The following is a 23,805-nucleotide window of genomic DNA, read 5'->3' on the forward strand; positions in this document are numbered from 1 at the left end:
CATCAGCAGAGTATTATGGGATGTTCTCCATCCTCTTTGGAGCCCCTAATAATAATAATAATAATAATAATAATTTATAATTTATACTCCACCCTCCCTGGCCGGAGCCAATCTTTTGGCGGCTAACATCATAAATCTAACACAGTATACAAAGAATATAAGAACAGGCAATCAATTAATTAAAATACTTCTTAAAATTAGTTCAAAACAAATTAAAATCTGGACAGACGGCAGTCCACTGGTAAAATTGAGAGTGGTTAATATTCGCTAGGGCCAACGACTGTTACCACCGGTCTTATAAAGGAGGTGTGAGCGGTCTAAGAAGCCTCTTTAATGCTTATTCTTGTACTGAAAGAAAAGAATCAGACTGAACCCTGACCAAAGGCCTGGCGCATGTCAAATCCTGCAGTGCCCTGGTCTCTTGTGAGAGAGCGTTCCACCAGGACGGAGCCACATCCGAAAAGGCCCTGGCTCTGGTCAAGATAGTATCCAGAGGAAAGTCTCTCTCACCTGCTTTCTCTCCTCTGCCTGACTCAGGAGGAAACCTTCGGCCAGGGCCACCGCCTGGGAACTGGTCTCTGCTCCACACTCCCTCACCCAGCTCTCCATCTCCGGGGGAAGGACAGCCAGGAACTGCTCCAAGATCACCAGGTCCAGCATCTCAGCTTTCGTGTGCCTTTCTGGCTTCAGCCACTGACGGTCAAGGTGGTAGAGTCGGCTGCAAACCTCTCGGGGTCCTTTGGCCTCCTGGAAACAGAACTGCCTCACCTGCTGGCTCTGCCCCTCTGAGCGGAGGGTGTCCTCCTCACCCAGGATCTTCTGCCCAGAGTTTTCCCAGAATCCCCCACTGCTCCCAGTTTGGTTGGCATGGCCTCTTCTTGCTCCAGGGCCAGCTGAGTCTTGCTCATTCATCTGTGCTCTCAGGAAGTCTCTAAGAGATCAGAAGGAACCCTTTGGTCTTCTGCCAAGTTCTGTCTGTCTGAATGAGAAGCTCTAGCAAATCCTACAAAGCAAATACATTGTTCAGTTACAGAATTTTTAGGTCAGAAGAAGAGAAATGTTCCCTGAGCAAGCATGGATGAGTCTTCCTAGGAACCAGGGTGGAACTGTACCAAACCATGAGATATCTTCTGAAGAAGAAGACGGAGGAGGAGGTGGTGGAGAGGAGAAGAAGAAGGAGAAGAGGAGGAGGAGGAGGAGGAGGAGGAGGAAGCAGACTCTAGCCCTCCTAGAAGGAAAGATTGCGATGCAAAATGTGGAGACAACTGAAGGGATTTCTCTGAAGTGAATCAGTCTAGCTGCTCCTGCCTTCGAGTAAATGCAAGAAGTCAGAACTGACTGACAAGGGAATAATTTGTATCTTGTGGAAAATGGATGCCTGGCTCTAGTGGGGGTCCTCAGGAGTTGCTCTCCCCACCCCCACTCCCCTGCTTCCGTCTCCTTTTCTTGCACTTGGTCTCTCTGCCGCTCTCAAGACAGATTCATGGGGTGGGGTCCCTTTTTCTTTGTTCTGAGGGCCAGGAATGTATCTGGACAAGGGCCAAGTGGGTGGAGCCAAAGACATCTCCCTTGAAGCTTCGGGTGAAGGGCAGGAAATTTATTATTCTCTTAGATGGCTTAACACACGCACAGTCATTGATGCCCAGGTCCCTGGAGGCTCAGTGAGGAGCAGCGCCCATTTCCGGCTGCTTTGCCAGCACCAATCCCTTTGGGGCAGAGAGGATGTGGTCCTGGGATGCCCTGCTCTGGGTGCGAGGGGATTGCTGCAGTGGCCTCCGTGGGGAGATGCCCTGGGAGACACTGGGAAACTAGTCCGCAATGCAGGAATCAAAACTATGGGCTGGGATCACTCTCCTTATTCCTGGCCTCTCTTTCCCACCTTTCCCTCCCTCCCCGTGAGTCATTGTTTTTCTGAAAGGGGGGGGGCGGAAGGCCAAATGAGTTTGGGATCCTCTGATCTGCAGGAAGGAGAGCGTTGCAGACCTGGCCCCTCCCTGGCAGGACCCTCTCCTCCTCCCTGACTTGGGGTCCCCCCCCTGCAGGAGCAGATCAGGCCCCCCAGGCCCCCTCCCCTGCTGCAGCCCTGGGACCCCCACCAGATCCCAGAGAGAGGGGAGAGACTCACCAGATCCGAGAGAGAGAGGAGACTCACCAGATCCCAGGAGGGGAGAGCAAGGCAGCCCTTGCAGGAGAGACCCCAAAGGAGGTAAGGACTGGGGAGGGAGGGGCCTTGGCTCTGGAGGACCTCCCCCCACCGTCCACTTCCTGGCCTCTCTAGGAAGGCAGCTCGGTTCCCTTTAACCCTTGCAATGCCGAGTCCACCCACGCCTGCAGCCTGGCAGATTTCCATGATTTCCTGTTATTTGCGATGGCTGTGGAGGGCCAGCTGCCCCCCTGGCGAGGCCCCTGCCCGGCTCTCCTCTTGGCTGGGCCCTGAGCACCTCCCTGCCTTGGCCTGCAGCCCCATCTTCTCGCAGTCGCCGCCTTGAAGGGCTTGTGGCGAGCCCGGAGGAGGAGGAGCAGCTCGTCTTCCTCAGGGCAGCCGGCCAGCGGAGACACAGGCCGCCTTTCTCGGGCTATTTGGAAGCGCTTTGGCCCAAGCTGCCTCTCAACTGCCGGATCAGCGAAGCAGCCGCCTCCTCGCCCTCCCAGCCAATAGGCAGCCGAGTCCACAGTCGCCTGCCCAATCAGCAGACACGCCCGTCCCGCCCAAAAGCAGAGAGGAAAAGGTCCTCTCACACCCGGGAAAGCAGATGGTGGACCTGAAGGTCTCGGGATTCAACACGGCTCTGCAGGCACAGCTTCCCTCCAGTTCAGTTGCTGCGCTTCAGGGAGATGTTCAGGTTTCCAGAATAGGTGGTGAAAGGCTGAACTCCCTTTCTGCGGCTTCTCTCTCATCCCCTCCCTTAGTTATGAGGGGTCTTTCCGTGAGGTGCTTTTGACGCAGCCCAGCTTCCTTCACAGCGAGGGGCCACTTTTCCTCGGTTCCCCTGAGGTATTTTCCTTTGTATGCCAGACCCAGGGGATCCTCTCAGCCCTTGCCACGGACTCAGGAATCTCCTTTTCCTACGAGATCTCTCTCCTCCTGACTGGAAGGAGACCCCAGAAGAAGAGAGTCTTCCCACAGCTTCTCCCTCCAGCTTCACTCCCTCCAGACCCTCAACATGGTCTCCCCATCTCAGCTGTGAGGCTCCTTCCTCTGGCTCCATAGATATTCTCCTCAGAGCGGAGGATCCACTCAGATCAGAGCCACTTCTCCCTCCCTGCCTCCCCCCTCTCCTCATCCCCATCTTCTCCCAACCTTCCCTCTCTCCCATCTCAAATCCAGCCCTTTCTAAAAATCCCCTCAGAAATGGCCCTCTTTATTTTCCCTCCATCCCTCTCTTGTAGGGTAGCCAATCAAAGAGAGGCCCTGGCCCTCTGGTGGAGTTGTGAGGGACGTGGGTTGCCTTTACCTTTACACCCCAGATTGAGGGACGCAGATGGCACTGTAGTCTAAAACTACAGAGCCGATCAGAAGTTTGGTGGTTCGAAACCCCACGGTGAGCTCTCGTTGCTCGGTTCCTGCTCCTGCCAACCTAGCAGTTCAAAAGCACGTCAAAGTGCAAGTAGATAAATATGTACCGCTCCAGGCGGGAAGGTAAACGGCATTTCTGTGTGCTGCTCTGGTTCGCCAGAAGCGGCTTAGTCATGTGGCCACATGACCCGGAAGCTGTACGCCGGCTCCCTCTGCCAATAAAGCAAGACGAGCGCCGCAACTCCAGAGCCGTCCACAACTGGACCTTACAGTCAGGGCTCCCTTTACCTTTTACACCCCAGACTCAGCCCTGGCTATGCTGTCTGTCCCAGCAACCAACTGCCCCGGCAGGCCTTGCAATCTCCCCACTGCTTGAGCTCCCCCCCCAAAGGGTGAAATATACTCTGAGTATTGATTTCATGCTCTTTATTTCAGCTCCTAGTACACAGTGAATGAATTTTCCCCCAAACCTCTGGCTATATATACATTATTTATACAATGGGTCCCACGTGATTGGCTGATTCATGTCCCCTCCTAGAGCCTGAATGGACTGTTCCTACAGGCCAATCAGGTTGCTGACTTCTGGATCCTACCTGCATATTGTTCTAGGATCCAAGCTCAGTACATACAGGAGGTTTGCATTCATTGTCCTCAATGTATGCTGGTTGCCTACGTCTAAGTTGATGCCTGGGGTGTCCCTTGGTTGGGGGTTCTGGTTCTGCCTCAGCTCATGTTCCAGAGCTGCTGGATGCTCAGGGCCATTTGGTCTGGCACAGCCGGCCCACTCAGTCACAACTCTGGTTCCTGTGGCCGCTCAGCCTAGGGGTCATCTCTGTGCATAGTGGTTCTGCCTCCCCTGCCCACTCCTCCTGCTCTATGGGCCTCAATGCCCAGCTGCCCCCTTGGGACCCTTCTGTCCGGCCCTCCTCCCGGTTTTCTCTCAGGAATGGTCGCTGTAGCTCACCACAGTGGTGGTGTCAGCATTGCCCACCCCCCTGCACGTTAGCACCTCATAATACATGGGGCAAGTCGCCCTGCTGACTGTGGCAGTTACCCATGACGGCCTGCCCTGAAATTCTTTGTGTACACTGGGTCCAGGGGTCCATGCTACCCCCCGCCGCTGCCTCGTCCTGAGCTCTGTTGGGGTGAAGGTGGTCAAGTCTTATTGTGAGGTGCCGGCCTTTAATCGTTCCGTTGGGCTCTGGCCGGTTGTTGTGCTGGGGTTGCTGTGCTGAGCTAGAAGGAATGTGGTGAGGTGGTACTCCCAGCCCCCTTGCGTCATGCAGCAGAGAAGAAGATGAAGAGGAGTTTGGATTTGATATCCCGCTTTATCTCTCCCCTTCAGGAGACTGGCCCAAGGTCACCCAGCAGCTGCAGGTGGAGAAGCGGAGAAGCAAACCCGATTCCCCAGATTACGAATCTACCACTCTTAACCACTACACCACACTTGCTCTTGGTGGTCTCAGGTATCTTTGGTGCTCTGCACTGTGCGCTCTGCTTTGCTGCTGGTGGCTGGGTGGAACGGTGGCAAGCAGACGTGGCGGGTGGCATTTTGCACTGTGAAAGTCTGGAACTCCTCTGACGTGAATGCAGTTCTGTTGTCTGAGACGAGGAAAAGCCCATGGGTCATGAACAGCCTACGTAGTACCCAGATGACCACAGCCATAGAAATGGAACCATTCCAGGGTGACCTCCAGTCATTTGGTGTTGGAGTCCACCACTACGAAGGATGTTTTTCCCTGGAAGGGCCCAGCGAAGTACATGTGCAAGCAGGACCATGGCTCTTGGGTGGACTCCCAGGAATGGATGGGGGCCCTGAGGGGATCCAGGTGGGACTCCTGGCAGGTCTGGCAGTATTGAACCCAGGCCTCTATCTCTCCCCGTTGATCCCGGGCCACTACACGTAACTCCTGGCAAGGGCCTTCATTCTCACTAACCCTGGGTGTCTCTCATGTATGGCTGTGAGGAATTTTTGGCGGAGTGGCTGGGGAACTACCACCCTCCTCCCACATAACAGGCATCACCTGTGGGCCAACAGTTTTTGTTTGCGGGTCGTGTAGCCCCGGACCTCGGCTGTTACTGGGCCATTCTTGCCACACCCAGTCCAGGACCTGGGAGATGACCCTATCTTTCTTGGAGTGGCACGCTAGTTCCTGCACCTGATTGGGAAGCAGCTCCAGGTTCATGACCTCTTGGGCGGGCACTGGGTTGGGTTTGGTCTATGGTAGTGGTAGCCGGCTGAGGGCATCCACGTAGCCCATCGCCTTCCTGGGCTGATGGACCAGTGCATACTGGTAGTTAGCAAGGAAAATCAATGTGGGGGGCCAGTACTTGGGGGGGGGGGTCTGCTTCTCAGGGACGAACAGGCCGAGCAGCGGCTTGTGGTCAGTCACCACAATAAAGGGCACCCGCGCATGAAATCATGAAAACAATTTACTCCCTTCACGATTGCGAGACCCTCCTTGTCAATTTGCGAGTAGTTCTGCTCAGCTGCGGTGAGGATCTGGGAAAAGTACGCCACCAGCACTTCTCTTGCATCTGAAAGTTGGTGCCCCTGGATGGCACCAATGCCATAGGGCGAGACGTTGCATGCCAGCACCACCAGCAGCCTCTCGTCAAAGTGCGCCAGGACCAAGTTCAAGATGAGCAAGTCCTTGACTGCCTGGAATGTGGACTCCTGGCACTGCCCCCACACCCACAAGGGCTGCTTGTCTAGGAGCCTGTGTAGGGGTTCCGCTACCGCCGCCTTTTGAACTTTTACCATGCCTTCCTTCTTCATTAGTACCAAGGCAGCCTGGAGTTCGGCCTTACCCTTAGGTGCCAGGGTGTTGCAAATGGCCTGCACCTTGTTCCCGGTCGGGTGGACCCCGTCTGCATCCATCGTAAATCCAAGAAAGTCCACCTGGGGCACTCCTAGTCGACACTTTTCCCACTTCATCTTGAGCCCAGCAGTCTGGAAACAGCGCAGGACGCTGACCCTGAACTCCTCCGGCATGGACCCAGCAACCAACACATCATTGAAGAAGGGAGTGACACCGGGAACCCCTTTGAGGAGAGAGTCCATTAGATTCTGGAAGATGCCTAGCGCCACGTTGATGCCGAATTGCTGTTGCTTGACCCGGAACGTGCCCGTGCTTTACAATCATCTGTGCCTCAATGGTGGCCTCATCCACCAGCAACTGCTGACAGGATTGGGTCAAGTCCACCGGCACCAGGTATGTGTTGCAGCACCCCACTTGTCACTTTTCCCCAGGAGGGTGAGGAACCATGAAGGAGTACTGTTCAGGTTACGTCAGCAAAATCCACCTAACAGTTACCTTGTTCAGCCGACATTTTACCAGCTTCCTCACATAAATATCACAGGGGACTTTGTCAAAAGCCTTATTGAAATCAAGATGAACTATTTCCACAGCTGTCCCCTGATCAACAAAGATTTTAACTCCATCCAAAAGAAGGGGAGGAGAGATTTATCTGGCTTGACTTGTTTTTGAGAAAGCCATGCTTTCGTCCTGTATGTTTATATTGTGAAATCCTCAGACGAAGGGCACATAAATTTTAAAAATGATTATAAATAAGGATATTGACAAGTTGAAACATGTGCAAAGGAAGGTGAATCATGCATTTAAATTGAATACCACCCTACCCAGCAGTGCCGACTGAAATGAAATATTGGTGGGGGGATCAGGTAAGGCCCACCTTGCACAATCAATCACATGATGCATGCGTGCCATTGGAATGGCAATGCCTATCAACTGGGTGGGTGCCCCTTCAAATATGGGGGGGGGACAAAGAACCGTCGGTCTCAAAGAGTTGGCTCCTAATCCCTACACCCCAGGTCTAAGGACGGTTACGACATAAAAAGACAAAATAAAAACAAAAAATACACATCTGTAACCCCCCTCCCAACATTTTAAAAGGACATTAGATGTCAATCAGCCAAAGTCTACTTAAAAAGGTGCATATTAGCCTGATGTCTAAAGCTATACTGAAGGATTTTTCCAAACTATGTATGAATTCTCTGATGCCTGGTGAGATGGGAGCTCTGACTGAAGCTCTTTCCACATTCCACACACTGATAGGGTTTCTCCCCTGTATGAATTCTTTGATGGGAGGTAAGAGTGAAGTTCTTCCTGAAGCTCTTTCCACATTCCAGACACTGATAGGGTTTCTCTCCCGTATGAATTATTTGATGGGAAGTGAGATTGGAGTTCTTATTGAAGCTCTTTCCACATTGCATACACTGATAGGGTTTCTCTCCCGTATGAATTCTTTGATGGAAAGTGAGACTGTGACTGTGACTGAAGCTCTTTCCACATTCCACACACTGATGTGGTTTCTCCCCTGTATGAATTCTTTGATGCGCAGTGAGATGGGAGCTCTGACTGAAGCTCTTTCCACATTCCATGCACTGATAGGGTTTCTCCCCTGCATGAATTCTCTGATGGGAAGTCAGAGAGGAGCTATGAGTGAAGCTCTTTCCACATTCCACACATTGATAGGGTTTCTCACCTGTATGAATTCTTTGGTGGAAAGTGAGACTGTGGCTCTGACTGAAGCTCTTTCCACATTCCACACACTGATAGGGTTTCTCCCCTGTATGAATCTTTTGATGGGAAATGAGATGGGAGCTCCTCCTGAAGTTCTTTCCACATTCGATGCACTGATAGGGTTTCCCCCCTGTATGAATTCTCTGATGCTTAGTGAGAATGTCGCTGTGACTGAAGCTTTTTCCACATTCCACACACTGATATGGTTTCTCACTCATATGAATTTTTTGATGGGAAGTAAGATGTGAGCTCCTCTTGAAAGTCTTTCCGCATTCCACACACTGATAGGGTCTCTCTCCTGTGTGAATTCTTTGTTGGGAAGTGGAGTGGGAGCTCTGACTGCAGCTTTCTCCACACTCCAAATTTTGATGTGGCTTCTCCTTTTTGGGAATTTTGTTGTGGTCACCCTTGTTCTCGATTTCCAATTCATCACAATCTGCAATGGAGACAAAAAGGGATTAGAGCCTCAGGAAGAAATGGAGAAGAACTCAAGGGAGTTGGGTGTGTGTTCAATACCTTTTTTTGTTTATCAATATCCAACATTTATTTTTAGATTCACATGGGTTGTTAAATGTGGCTTTGTTTGATATACAGTGGTACCTCTAGTTACGAAGGTCTGTTTTTAACTCAAAACTGTTCTTAACTATAGGCATGCTTTCATGAATGTGGTCTCTTGCTGCCGCTTCACTGCTGGCAAATGATTTCCGTTCTCATCCTAGCGCAAAATTCTCAAGCCAAGGTTGGAAAGATTAAGCATGGGCTAAAACCCATGGTAACTGGACAGCGAACAATGGGAAAGTGTTATTTGGAGTGATGAGACCCAAATCTCCTTGCTTGGTAGTGAGGGCATGAAATGCATGAGGAGAATGGGAGAAGATTTACATCCTACTTGCATTACACCGACCGTGAAACACCCAGTTGGTGTTAGTATTTTCATTCTCCCATTGCAGGGTCCTATGATCCTATATTTACATTCCTTGCTGTTGGGTGTATGGGAACGGAAATTAGGATGGTTTTACTTCCTCTCTTTGTCCTTCTCTTTTGACTTAGAGGAGATGGCCCTGTTTCTATGTTTTCTCTGCTGTAAATAAAATTCTCGATGCTACAATCCTGCACAGTCCGATATCGCTAAACTCTGCTAATGCATGCTCTCACCCCAGGGTGGGGGCCGAAGTGTCATACTGGAAAGAGCCTGAAGGGTTGTTCCCATAGATAGTGTGATGATCTGGGGTTGTATGACAGAAAATGGTGTTCGCAGAATTTGCATCATTAATGGTACCCAACCTCCCGTCTATTCCATACTTCAAATTCATATTACTTATTGCCAATGCACATTTTTTTTCATAATTAAACTTATTCTCATTAAATCTAATTTATTATATCTACCTTGCAACTATTACTGAAGTTCCCCGAATGCTGCAACATAATTTAAACTACTATATTTATTTTTCAGATATTCTTTAAAAACCTCCCATATAGAAACAAATTCCTGTTTTGATTTATTCTTTATTTTTTCTGATAAACCATCTAATTCAGCATATTCTGTCAGCTTTTGGATCCAATCTTGAATAGAGGGGCTTTCATTACTCTTCCATTTTGCTGCGATCAAAACTCTTGCTGCCGCCGTCGCATATAAAAAGATACCCTTCCTCTTTTGTGGAATATCCAAATCTGTTATTCCCAGGAGGTAGGCCTCTGGTTTTTTATTGAAAGAGATCTTTAGCATTTTTTTTTGCAGTTCTGCATGTATACTCTCCCAGAATACCTGTATTTTCCTACATATCCACCACATATGGTAGAATGTTCCTGGGTCTCCGCATCTCCAACAATTACTTGATACATTTTTATACATTTTTGAAAGCTTCCATGGTGTTAGATACCATCGATGTTGCATTTTTTGAAAGTTCTCTCTAATCATGTAACAATTTGTGAATTTCCAATTGATCATCCATAAATTTTCCCATTGGGCCATGGTTATTGAGTGGCCAAAATCCTGGGACCACCTCACCATTGCCACTGTTACTTCCTCCTCCTTGACTGTCCAGTCAAGGAGGAGTCGGTAAGTTTTGGAAAGAGTTTTTCTTTTAGAATTTACAAGATCAGATTCGAATCGGGAAATTTCTGTTGAGAACCCCTTTTGTTTGTCAGATTTAAATTTTTCAAATAACTGATGGTATTGGAACCAGTCTGAAATGTGGTCTCTTATTTCCTCAAAGTTTTAAAATTTTATTTGGTTATCTTCGTTTTTTAGAAGTATTTTATATGTTGGCCAGCTTTCCTGAGTATTTTTCCGTTTTACTGCTACGGCTTCTATTGGAGAAGTCCACCACGGGACTTTAGGCTCCATCAGGTCTTTATATTTTTCACATACAGCAAAGAGTGACTTTCTTATTATATGGTTTTAATGAATTTTCGCTTTTCCATATATTAGGTAGGCGTGCCATCCCCAATGGTTGTCAAAACCTTCCAGGTCCAGGAGGTCCAGATCCTGCAATGTGCACCAATCTTTTAGCCAGGTGAAACAGGCTGCCTCGTAGTAAAGTTTTAGATCGGGTAGGGAAAAGCCTCCTCTCTCTTTTATGTCTATTAAGATCAGGTGTTTAATCCTAGGTTTCTTCCCTTCCTACAAGAATTTGGAAATTTCTCTTTGCCATATCTTGAGACAACCTGCTTCACCCAGTATCAGAATCATTTGAAATAAAAAGATTAATTTTGGAAGCACATTCATCTTTATAATGGAAATCCTACCCAGAAATGTTAATTTTAGTTCACTCCAGGTTACAAAGTTTTTTCTAATCTCTAACCAAGTTTTGGTGTAATTATCCTGAAATAAGTTTATGTTCTTGGGGGTGATTCAAATACCCAGGTATTTCGCTTTTGAGGAGATTTTCAGGCCCAATAGTTTTTCTAAATTGTCCTTTTCTTCTGTGGTTACATTTTTAACAAGCATTTTTGTTTTTGTTATATTCAGCTTGAAGCCTGCCACTTCTCCAAATTCTTTAATCAATTCCAGCACTCTTTTCAGACTTTCTTTAGGGTTTTCAGTCATAACAAGTAAATCGTCCGCAAAAGCTTTAATTTTATATGTTTTGTTTCCCAGAGTGATGCCTTTAACAAGCTGATCCTTTCTTATCTGATTGTTCAAGACTTCCATCACCAAGATAAATATCAGTGGTGACAGTGGGCAGCCCTATCTGGTTCCCTTGTTTATTTTGCACTCCTCAGTAATTCTTCCGTTGATGATCAATTTTGCATATTGTTCTGAATAGATGGCATTTATTCCTTTACAAATATTTTCTCCCAGTCCGATTTCTTCCATTAATTTTTTCATAAACTTCCAGGACACATTATCAAAAGCTTTTTCAGCGTCCACCAACATAATAGCTGCTGGTTTATCAATTTTAATATCCAAATATTCTAACACATTAATCACACATCTAATATTGGATTGCATAAATCATCCGGGAAGAAATCCAGTTTGATCTTTATGAATTATCTCTTTCAGCACCATTTTTAATCTATTTGCAAGAATGTCTGCGAATATCTTGTAATCGTTATTTAGCAGTGCAATGGGTCTGTAATTGGCCGTGTTTGAGGCATCTGTTCCCTGTTTGTGGATAAGAGTAATAAAGCTGTCCTTCCAGGTTTTTGGTAGCTTTCCATTTGCCAAAATATTATTCATTAGGTCTTTCATGGGAAGAAATAATGCTTGTTCTAACTTTTTATAGTAATTAGCTGGTAGACCATCTGGGCCCGGTGTCTTTCCTAATTTTGATCTCTGTATAGCTTGTTGCACCTCCATAGCTGTTATTGGTGAGTTCAAGATTTCAGTTTTTTCCTTAGGTATTATTGGTAGTTTATTTTTGCTCAAATAATCAATAATTTTTTCTAGAGTCTCTGGACCTTCTTATATAGTTTTCCGAAAAAACTAGCAAAGTTTTTACTAATTTCCTTCGGTTCTTGAATCCATTTGTCTTCAATTTTAATTTTATTGATAATTCTATCTTCCTTTTTCTTCTTTAATTGCCAGGCCAAAGGTTTGCCAGGTTTATTTGCAAACTCAAAATTTCTATGTCTCAACCATTTTATCTTCTATTCTATCTCTTCATTTATTATCATGGAGAATTGCGTCTGTAAAATTTTTATACTTTGCTTAATTAGTTCATCATCTGGTTTTTGGAAAAGGATCCTTTCCTTTTTTCTAATCTCCCATATCTCCATTTTCTTCTCCTCCTTTATTTTCCTTTGGAATGTGTTTTGTTGGATAAAGAAGCCTCTTATGACGGCTTTACCCGCATCCCAAACCGTCTCTAGATCTTGATTTAAACTGAACTTAAAATAAAACAAAAAAAATTCCTTCCAGTAGCACCTTAAAGACCAACTAAGTCAGTTCTTGGTATGAGCTTTCATGTGCATGCACACTTCTTCTTTCGTGGGCATGCACACGAAAGCTCATACCAATAACTGACTTAGTTGGTCTTTAAGGTGCTACTGGAAGGAATTTTTTTTGTTTTGACTATGGCAGACCAACATGGCTACCTATCTGTAACTGAACTTAAAATATTATTCTAAGATGTGCTTGGCCTTCTGTACACTTTTTTCATCGTTTAGCATACTCTCATTAAGTTGCCACCTTTTAACCTTTTCTTCTTTTCCTTTAAAGTTAACCCAGACCGCTCTGTGATCTGAAATTGTCCTTGGATGAATTTCTGCTTTTGTAATATTATTTAATAAATCCTTTGTTGTCCAGATTGCGTTGATTCGTCCCGCCGATTTATGTGGCTCTGAATAATGTGTAAATTCAGGCTTAAACTGAAGAAAGTAGGAAAAACCACTGGGCCCGTAAGATACAATCTAAGTCAAATCCCTTATGAATACACAGTGGAAGTGAAGAACAGGTTTAAGGATTTAGATTTGGTGGACAGAGTGCCTGAAGAACTATGGATGGAGGCTCGCAACATTATACAGGAGGCAGCAACGAAAACCATCCCAATGAAAAGGAAATGCAAGAAAGCAAAGTGGCTGTCCAATGAGGCCTTACAAATAGCGGGGGAGAGAAGGCAAGCAAAATGCAAGGGAGATAGAGAAAGATACAGGAAATTGAATGCAGATTTCCAAAAAATAGCAAGGAGAGATAAGAAGGCCTTCTTAAACGAGCAATGCAAAGAAATAGAGGAAAACAACAGAATGGGAAGAACCAGAGATCTGTTCAAGAAAATTGGAGATATGAAAGGAACATTTCGTTCAAAGATTGCCATAATAACGGACAAAAGTGGTAAGGACCTAACAGAAACAGAAGACATCAAGAAGAGCTGGCAAGAATACACAGAGGAATTATACCAGAAAGATATGGATGTCTCATACACCCCAGGAAGTGTGGTTGCTGACCTTGAGCCAGACATCCTGGAGAGTGAAGTCAAATGGGCCTTGGAAAGCACTGCAAATAACAGAGTGTGAGGAGTACGGATGTATGTGTTTGATCTCTCGTAAATGGCTTTGGAGCTGAACAATAAATCTTGTGAAGAGATGGCGCGAAGCCCGCAGTGTTTCTTTACTAGCTTATCAGCACCCTCACCCCTTACACCTCATGAGAAGAGAAGACTCCCTGGAAAAGAGCCTGAGGTTGCGAAAGATGGAGGGCACAAGGAGAAGGGGACAGCAGAGGACGAGATGGTGGGACAGTTTTCTCGAAGCTACCATCATGAGTTTGACCAAACTGCGGGAGGCAGCGGAAGACAGGAGTGCCTGGTGTGCTCTGGTCCACGGGGTCACGAAGAGTCAGACACGACTAAACAGCAACAATATATATTTATATAAATATTTAGTTAGTCAGAAGCAACCCAGCAATAAAGCCAATTAATAGAGTCAACAATTCCATCTTGGTGTCACATTATTACAGCTGCAGAATGAAAAAACTTGGTTCACTCCATGGGAAGGCGTTGTAAGGCCAGAATTAAAGCTAAAGGTTAACAAACTAAGTATTAATTGACATGGTGAGAATTTCTGTAGATCTCATTTTTTCTATGTCTTTCATGTTTCGTATTTATGGCTGCTGCTCTAATACTTACGCTTTCATAAATGTTATTGCATTGCATTCTTCATTAAATTATATTTCCATTGATATACAATTTTATGGTATTACTCCAAAAAAAGTGGTGTTTTGAGCCATCAAACCTTGGAAATATACTTTTTGCAAGAGATTTCCACAATTTTGGCCACTACTATAAATTGTTTATTTTAAAGTTTATGTACTTTTTATATGGGATCAGATTGTTATTACTAATATTTCATGTGTATATATGTGTTGGAAGCCACCCAGAGTGGATGGGGCAACCCAGCAAGATGGGCAGGGGATAAATAAAAATTACTACTATTACTATTATTATTATCATCAATTCTACTACCTGAGATTCAATAAGCCTGGCAAGAGCTCTGGGATGGGTTTTGTTTGGCCCAGTCATGGCTTCCCCTCCATCGCCAATGTCAGGCGTCTCTTGGGTCAACCCAAGAAAACAAAAACAGAAAACCTGACAGAAACTAGGTGTTGGAGGGGGCGCTGTTGAGCTCTGTGAAAAAATATGAGGTTTGTCACATAGAGGTATTTTCTGAATTTCCAGGCAGATATGACGATCCCACAGGGATCCTTACCAAGAGAGGCCACGATCCCAAGATTCTCCTCCATGACGTCCTTATGCAGAGCTCTCTGGTCAGGATCCAGCAACACCCACTCCTCGTCTGTGAAACGAACAGTGACATCTTCAAAGCACACTGGACCCTAAAAGAAAAAGGGATATGTGATCTGCTACACAATGCTCTGTCTTCTTCCTTCCTCTTAATTGCTGCGTTGTTTCAATAGGATTGCTTTGCTGCACAATTTAATTCTGGATGCCTATTTTGACGTTTTAATTGAATTATTTTATTCTGCTTTTAATTATGGGTATTCATCTTTGTGCAAATAGGTGGTTCTCTTCCTTGTGGTTTTCGAGTCATCCTGCCTACGCAGGGATTCCAGTTTTCCAGATGGAAGGATCCCCTTTCTCCTCTCCTCATGTCCTGTTCTGAAGAGGATCCTTCCCAGTGCCCTACAGCCAAATTCCAGGGGTTCAAGGGGGCATGCTGTTGGGGCTAGCTAAGTGAATAACAAGGCCAGTGGAAGTGATGGTATTCTAGCTGAACTATTTAAAATTTTAAAAGATGATGCTGTTAAGGTGCTACACTCAATATGCCAGCAAATTTGGAAAACTCAGCAGTGGCCAGAGGATTGGAGAAGATCAGTCTACATCCCAATCCCAAAGAAGGGCAGTGCCAAAGAATGCTCCAACTACTGCACAATTGCACTCATTTCACACACTAGCAAGGTTATGCTTAAAATTCTACAAGGAAGGCTCAAGCAGTATGTGGACCGAGAACTCCCAGAAGTGCAAGCTGGATTTAGAAGAGGCAGAGGAACCAGAGACCAAATTGCAAACATGCGCTGGATTATGGAGAAAGCTAGAGAGTTCCAGAAAGACATCTACTTCTGCTTCATTGACTATGCAAAAGCCTTTGACTGTGTCGACCACGGCAAACTATGGCAAGTTCTTAAAGAAATGGGAGTGCCTGATCACCTCATCTGTCTGCTGAGAAATCTCTATGTGGGACAAGAAGCTACAGTTAGAACTGGATATGGAACAACTGATTGGTTTAAAATTGCGAAAGGAGTACGACAAGGCTGTATATTGTCTGCCTGCTTATTTAACTTATATGCAGAATTCATCATGCGAAAGGCTGGGCTGGATGAATCCCAAGCCGGAATTAAGATCGCTGGAAGAAATATCAACAACCTCAGATATGCAGATGACAAAACATTGATGGCAGAAAGTGAGGAGGAATTAAAGAACCTTTTAACGAGGGTGAAAGAGGAGAGCGCAAAATATGGTCTGAAGCTCAACATCAAAAAAACGAAGATCATGGCCACTGGTCCCATCACCTCCTGGCAAATAGAAGGGGAAGAAATGGAGGTAGTGAGAGATTTTACTTTCTTGGGCTCAATGATCACTGCAGATGGTGACAGCAGCCACGAAATTAAAAGACGCCTGCTTCTTGGGAGAAAGGCAATGGCAAACCTAGACAGCATAATAAAAAACAGAGACATCACCTTACCAACAAAGCTCCGTATAGTTAAAGCCATGGTCTTCCCAGTAGACCATGTATGTATGGAAGTGAGAGCTGGACCATCAAGAAGGCTGATCGCTGAAGAATTGATGCTTTTGAATTCTGTTGCTAGAGGGAACTCTTGAGAGTCCCATGGACTGCAAGAAGATCCAACCTCTCCATTCTCTAGGAAATCAGCCCTGAGTGCTCACTGGAAGGACAGATCGTGAAACTGAGGCTCCAATACTTTGGCCACCTCATGAGAAGAGAAGACTCCCTGGAAAAGAGCCTGATGTTGGGAAAGATGGAGGGCACAAGGAGAAGGGGATGACAGAGGACAAGATGGTTGGACAGTGTTCTCGAAGCTACCAGCATGAGTCTGACCAAACTGCAGGAGGCAGTAGAAGACAGGAGTGCCTGGCGTGCTCTGGTCCAGGGGGTAATGAAGAGGCGGACACGACTGAATGACTAAACAACAACAACAACAAAGTGAATCCTGGACATTATTTGTTCTCGTCTGCCCGCTGCTTAGAAGCCTATTTTAGCACTCAGTGATGAATATAGAAATACAAGAAGCCTACTTTGGATGGCCATGTGTCTTGGGTGATATAGCTGAGACTCCTGCAATGCATGGGATGGGACTTGATGACCCTTGGGGTCCCTTTCAACTCTAGGATTCTATGAAAACTGCAACTACAGATGAATCCTACTGGCAATATTCAGAAGGCTGGTGTCACAGAGTTATATGGGCAGGAAATCCCACACTTCACAGCTGGAGTTAACTCCTTATCAGCGAGAACACAATATTCACAATCTTGGCTGAGTTTCAGGCCGAATGAGAACAGCAGCTCATTCCCTGAGGGTCTGTCAGTTTGCACTGTCAATCAATTAATGGACTAGTTGCCTAGGTGGAAGTTTATTTAGTGTGGAGAGATTTGAAAAGTGGGATGATATAGGGCAAAGTTTGTTGATGTGGTCTGGTAAAGAAGTGCTCTGTTCAATATTCTGTTAGAGAGATTTGCTATAAAGCGAGGTTTTCAGGTCTTGGTTTATATGTTTGAGTGGAGTTTATATACTATTAGTAAGCTAGCCAAACTAAGATAAGATGATAAGGTTTATAAGATAGCTGTTTTGATGAGTGAGTTGTGTTTTTCCTTAACTGTGTCAGGTTTCATAGGTAGCCTTTTGTTTTCTAATGTGAGGGACAACATTTAGTTTTCGGAGTCAGGATGTTGTTCTGCTGCTCACAGAAGCTTCTGGTCAGACTGTGTCGTCTGCTGATGAACTGCAGGTCTACCAACCAAAGGCTAGGATTTATTCTTATCGAAGGAAAGTGTACATGCAATGTTTTTCCAGAGGTGTTTTGCATATCAATACTTCCTGCACTTAATAAATGGGGGGATTGTCAGTCTGCATTTCTTAGTGGAGAAAGCATTGATCTGATATGTAGAGCTCCTTCCTATTCTAGTTACCGTATTTTTTGTTCTTTTGGACGCACCGGACCATAGAAGGGGGAGAATAGGAAAAAAAATATCTTGCTCTCCCCCTCAAAAACAAGGTGCGTTCATGGTGCATTCAAGAGCAGGTCGGGGAACCTTCCTGCTGCTCCCTGAGCTTGTGGGGCTGGCGGTGGGAGGAAGCGCTGCTTTCCCCCACCACCAGCCTCAAAGATCCCTGAAGCCTTTGGAGCGCAGCTGCACTCCAAAGGCTTGAGGCCTCAGGGACATCCTTTGTAGCCTCCGCAGGGCAACAGGGTGCCTTCACCCCGCCGCCCTGCAGAGGCTTTGCGCAGCCATCCCGAAGCTGGAACAGCGAGACGGAGGGCAGCGCAGCGCCCCGCCTCACTTTTTTGGCTTCGGGGACAGCAGGCTGCTATCTGCAAGCCCTGGGAGCCCGGCAGGAACTCCCACAGGCTCCAAAGACAGCGCCGCACTCCCCAGGCTTCGGGCTGCAGGCAGCTGTTCGCCGGGACCTCTCTCGCACTCCAGGCTTCAGCGAAAGCCTGCATTCGCTCCATAGCATGCACACACTTTCCCCCTTCATTTTTGGAGGGGGAAAAGTGTGTCGTATAGAGCGAAAAATAAGGTAATTCAAGAGGGTTCCGGAAGCTTCTCTGCGAAAACGAAACAGTCAGAAGGTTCGTAAGGTTTGGATCATTCCTTCAGAGTACAGCTGATTTAAAGAGGTTCTGTCAACTCTTCTGTCAAGGTCATCCTGACCCCCGGTGGCTCCTCCTTCTCCTGACTCTCCTCTGCCTCTCGACCTTCCTCCTCCCACTCGCCTCCTTCCTCTTCTGCCTCTGATTCTGCACTGCATTCTGCCACAGAGTCTTCCAGCTCACTAAGCCCTGTTGCCCCTTCAGCTTCTGACACCTCCTCTTCCCAGGCTTCTCCCTCTTCTCCCTCTGATCACTCATCCTTCCGCCACCTTCACTCCTTGGACTCTGAGCCATCTTCCCTTCCTGGTTCCCCGGCTGCTTCCTCCCACCACTCCTCTGTGCCCAAAGAGTCCATGACATTGCTCCATCCCTCGGCCTCTGTCCCCACAAGCCAGCTTCGCCTGACCTGATCTGGTTCCACAGCCGCTGTTTCTCTTCTGCCCCCATGAAAAGGTGGGTAGGGAGGTCCTGCCAGCATCCTTCTGTCACTTGCAAGAGAGAAAAGGTAAGCAGGATGCCAGGAGTGCCCACGTCTCTCACAGGTGAAACGGGGCATCTCTAACTACAGATGGGCCTTTGAGAAAGCCGTACCTGCTGAGTGCAGTTAGACGTTTGTGCCCATTTCATATGTTAGTTGTATAAAAATACACCTCCCCTCCTCTGGACCCTTGACCCCAACTGTCCTCCCCCCCCCCAAAAAAACCCACAGATTAGTTGGGAAACGTACCGAATGAGACCAAACAGAGAAAAGCCACCTTCCTCCTTACCCAGAGGCCTCTCTCTGGTGTCCAACGGAGGCCTCTCTGCCTCACAGGAATCCAGGTCCATTTCTGCAAAATGATCCTTTCCCTGAAAAAGAAACAAGGATTCAAAACAGAGAATGGTGAGAAATGTTAGAAAGGGAATTACAAAGTCAAAAACTGTAAGGGTGTGAAATCTTATTCCATGGATGCCTTCCCAGGAAAAGGAAAGGCCACCAGTAGAGCATTATGGGATGTTCTCCGTCCTGTTTGGAACCCCTTGGGAGTATCCAGAGGAAAGTCTCTCTCACCTGCTTCCTCTCCTCTGCCTGACTCAGGAGGAAACCTTCGGCCAGGGCCACCGCCTGGGAACTGGTCTCTGCTCCACAGTCCCTCACCCAGCTCTCCATCTCCGGAGGAAGGACAGCCAGGAACTGCTCCAAGATCACCAGGTCCAGCATCTCAGCTTTTGTGTGCCTTTCTGGCTTCAGCCACTGACGGTCAAGGTGGTAGAGTCGGCTGCAAACCTCTCGGGGTCCTTTGGCCTCCTGGCAGCAGAACTGCCTCAACTGCTGGCTCTGAACCTCTGAGCGGAGGGTGTCCTCCTCACCCAGGATCTTCTGCACAGAGTTTTCCCAGAATCCCCCACTGCTCCCAGTTTGGTTGGCATGGCCTCTTCCTGCTCCATCTGAATCTTGCTCATCCATCTGTGCTCTCAGGAAGTCTCTAAGAGATCAGAAGAAACCCTTTGGTCTTCTGTCAAGTTCTACCTGTGTTAATGAGAATTGCTAGCAAATCTCTATGTGGGACAAGAAGCTACAGTTCGAACTGGATATGGAACTGATTCATTCAAAATTGGGAAAGGAATATGACAAGGGTGTATATTGTCTCCCTGCTTATCCAACTTATATGCAGAATTCATCATGCAAAAGGCTGGACTGGATGAATCCCTAGCCAGAATTAAGATTGCCGGAAGAAATATCAACAACCTCAGATATGCAGATGACACAACCTTGATGGCAGAAAGTGAGGAGGAATTAAATAAACTTTTATTGAGGGTGAAAGAGGAGAGTGCAAAATATGGTCTGAGGCTCAACATCAAAAAAAACGAAGATCATGGCCACTGGGCCCATCACCTCCTGGCAAATAGAAGGGGAAGAAATAGAGGCAGTGAGAGATTTTAATGTCTTGGGTTCAATGATCACTGCAGATTTTGAGAGCAACCACAAAATTAAAAGACACCTGCTTCTTGGAAGAAAAGCAATGACAAACCTAGACAGCATCTTAAAAAGCAGAGACATCACCTTACCAAAAAGGTCCGTATAGTTAAAGCCATGGTCTTCCCAGTAGTGATGTATGGAAGTGAAAGCTGGACCATAAAGAAGGCTGATCGCCAAAGAATTGATGCTTTTGAATTCTGGTGCTGGAGGAGACTCTTGAGAGTCCCATGGACTGCAATAAGATCAAACCGATCCATTCTGAAGGAAATCAGCCCTGAGTGCTCACTAGAAGGACAGATCCTGAAGCTGAGGCTCCAGTACTTTGGCCACCGCATGAGAAGAGAAGACTCCCTGGAAAAGACCCTGATGTTGGGAAAGATGGAGGGCACAAGGAGAAGGGGACAGCAGAGGTCGAGATGGTGGGACAGTGTTCTCGAAGGGACCAGCATGAGTCTGACCAAACTGCGGGAGGCAGTGGGAGACAGGAGTGCCTGGCGTGCTCTGGTCCAGGGGGTCACAAAGAGGCGGACACGACTATACGACTAAGCAACAACAAGGAAATCGTACAAAGCAAATACATTGTTTAGTTACAGAATTTTTAGGTCCGAAGAAGAGAAATGTTCCCTGAGCTAGCATGGATGAGTCTTCCTAGGAATCAGGGTGGGACTGTACCAAACCATGAGATATCTTCTGAAGAAGAAGACGGAGGAGGAGGAGGAGGTGAAGAGAAGAGGAAGAAGAAGGAGAAGAGGAGGAGGGGAAGCAGACTCTAGCCCTCCTAGAAGGAAGATTGCGATGCAAAATGTGGAGGCAACTGAAGGGATTTCTCTGAGGTGAATCAGTCTAGTTGCTCCTGCCTTCGAGTAAATGCAAGAATTGACTGACAAGGGAATAATTTGTATTTTGTGAAAAATGAATGCTTGGTTCTATGTGGATGCAATGCGCTCTCTGTGGGGCTACCTTTGAAGATGACCCGGAAACTACAACTAATCCAGAACGCAGCAGCTAGACTGGTGACAGGGAGCGGCCGCCGAACCACCTAACACCGGTCTTGAAAGACCTACATTGGCTCCCAGGACGTTTTCGAGCAGAATTCAAAGTGTTGGTCCTGACCTTTAAATCCCTGAACGGCCTCAAAGGCCGAGTAGACCTGATGGAGCATCTCCAGCCTCATCGGTCAGCCTGGACACTGTGGTCCAGCGCCGAGGGCCTTCTGGCGGTTCCTTCCCTGCAAGAAGCAAAGATACAGGGAACCAGGCAGAGGGCCTTCTCGGTAGTGGCGCCTGCCCTGTGGAACGCCCTCTCATTCAATGTCAAAGAGAACAACTACCAGACTTTTAGAAGACATCTGAAGGCAGCCCTATTCAGGGAAACTTTTAATGTTTTATTCTGTTTTTAGTGTTCTGTTTGGTAGCCGCCCAGAGTAGCTGGGGAAATCCAGCCAGATGGGTGGGGTATAAATAAATTATTATTATTATTATTATTATTATTATTATTGCTATTACTATTACGGGGGTCCTCAGGAGTTGCTCTCCCCCCACACCACTTCTGGGCACATTTCTCCCCTGCTTCCGTCTCCTTTTCTTGCACTTGGACTCTCTTGCCGCTCTCAAGACAGACTCCTGGGGTGGGGTCCCTTTTTCTTTGCTCTGAGGGCCAAGAATGCATATGACCTGAGAGCCAAGTGAACAGGGCCAAATACATCTCCTTTGGCAGGTTATTCTTCTTCTTCTTCTTCTTCTTCTTCTTCTTCTTCTTCTTCTTCTTCTTCTTCTCTTAGATGGCTGAACACACACACAGCCATTGATGCCCAGGTCCCTGGAGGCTCAGGGAGGAGCAGCGCCCATTTCCGGCTGGTTTTCCAGCAACAATCCCTTTGGGAGAGAGAGGATGTGGTCCTGGGATGCCCTGCTCTGGGTGCGAGGGGATTCCTGCCGTGGCCTCCGTGGGGAGCTGCCCTGGGAGACACTGGGAAACTGGTCCCCAATGCAGCAGCCAGACTCTGGGCTGGGATCCCTCTCCTTATTCCTGGCCTCTCTTTCCCACCTTTTTTTTTGGGGGGGGGGCTAGTCCACCTCCTTGTCCAGCTTTGGAAAACCATTGGCACCTCTTCCCTCTGTTGTGCAGTGATGCTGAGAGACGTCACAGAGAGTTAAAGTCCCAGGGACTCCTTTGTCTGAAGAAGGGAGATTTTTTCTGAATGAGTTTGGGATCCTCTGCTCTGCAGGAAGGAGAGCGTGGAAGACCTGGCCCCTCCCTGGCAGGACCCTCTCCTCCTCCCTGACTTGGGCCCCCCCCCTGCAGGAGCAGATCAGGCCCCCCAGGCCTCCTCCCCTGCTGCAGCCCTAGGACCCCCACCAGATCCCAGAGAGAGAGAGAGAGGGGAGACTCACCAGATCCCGGGAGGGGAGAGCGAGGCAGCCCTTGCAGGAGAGACACCCGAGCAGGAAAGGACTGGGGAGGGAGGGGCTTTTCCTCTGGAGGACCTGCCCCCCTTCCTTCCTGTCCTCTCTAGGAAGGCAGCTCGGTTCCCTTTAACCCTTGCAAGGCCAGTCCCCCCCTCCAGCTCAGCCCTCTCTCGCCTTCCTGAACCTCAGCTCTTTATTATTTTGAATGGCTCTAAGGGGGCAGCTTCCCCCTGGATCCGCCTATGGCAAGGGATCCTTTTTTGGGGGGGGCCTTTGGCTCTTGACTGGGCTCTGAGCATCTCCCTCGGTCCCTTTTGGGGGGGGGCTTTGGCTCTTGGCTGGGCTCTGAGCATCTCCCTCGGTCCCTTTTTTGGGGGGCCTTTGGCTCTTGGCTGGGCTCTGAGCATCTCCCTCGGTCCCTTTTTTGGGGGGCCTTTGGCTCTTGGCTGGGCTCTGAGCATCTCCCTCGGTCCCTTTGGGGGGGCCTTTGGCTCTTGGCTGGGCTCTGAGCATCTCCCTCGGTCCCTTTTTTGGGGGGCCTTTGGCTCTTGGCTGGGCTCTGAGCATCTCCCTCGGTCCCTTTGGGGGGGTGCTTTGGCTCCTGGCTGGGTTTCTGAGCATCTCCCTCAGTCCCTTTTGGGGGGGTCCTTTGGCTCTTGACTGGGCTCTAAGCATCTCCCTCTGTCCCTTTTTTTGGGGGGGCCTTTGGCTCTTGGCTGGGCTCTAAGCATCTCCCTCGGTCCCTTTTTTGGGGGGTCCTTTGGCTCTTGGCTGGGCTCTGAGCATCTCCCTCGGTCCCTTTGGGTGGGCCTTTGGCTCTTGGCTGGGCTCTGAGCATCTCCCTTGGTCCCTTTTTGGGGGGCCCTTTGGCTCTTGGCTGGGCTCTGAGCATCTCCCTTGGTCCCTTTTTGGGGGGCCCTTTGGCTCTTGGCTGGGCTCTGAGCATCTCCCTTGGTCCCTTTTGGGGGGGCCTTTGGCTCTTGGCTGGGCTCTGAGCATCTCCCTTGGTCCCTCGGCCAGGAAGCGGAGGAGCAGTGTAGCCCAGGCTGGAGCGCAGCAGGTCAGACGCCGGGGAGGGAGAG

At 47.8% G+C, this 23,805-nt stretch overlaps 1 protein-coding gene across 8 annotated transcripts in view; it reads right to left on the bottom strand.

Annotated features, from left to right (window-relative positions):
* Positions 1 to 23,805, bottom strand: part of LOC309369076 (uncharacterized protein) — a 205,244-nt gene that overhangs the window by 70,188 nt on the left and 111,251 nt on the right. For 2 of the 8 annotated variants that reach the window (XM_081909683.1, XM_081909684.1), the window contains exon 1: positions 18,762 to 18,838. The exons of 2 other annotated variants lie outside the window; for them this stretch is intronic. In XM_081909683.1, coding sequence (XP_081765809.1) covers positions 18,762 to 18,833 — 72 coding nt within the window. In that variant the 5' untranslated portion in view covers positions 18,834 to 18,838. Of the gene's footprint in view, positions 1 to 510; positions 1,004 to 2,152; positions 2,497 to 18,761; positions 18,839 to 19,406; positions 19,858 to 23,805 lie in introns of those variants that run through there. 4 more of the 8 variants (XM_081909681.1, XM_081909682.1, XM_081909679.1 and 1 more) reach the window with 3 other exon arrangements.

The sequence above is a fragment of the Podarcis melisellensis genome, assembly GCF_964234715.1.
Source record: "Podarcis melisellensis genome assembly, chromosome: 4".
In the NCBI taxonomy this organism is placed as follows: domain Eukaryota; kingdom Metazoa; phylum Chordata; class Lepidosauria; order Squamata; family Lacertidae; genus Podarcis; species Podarcis melisellensis.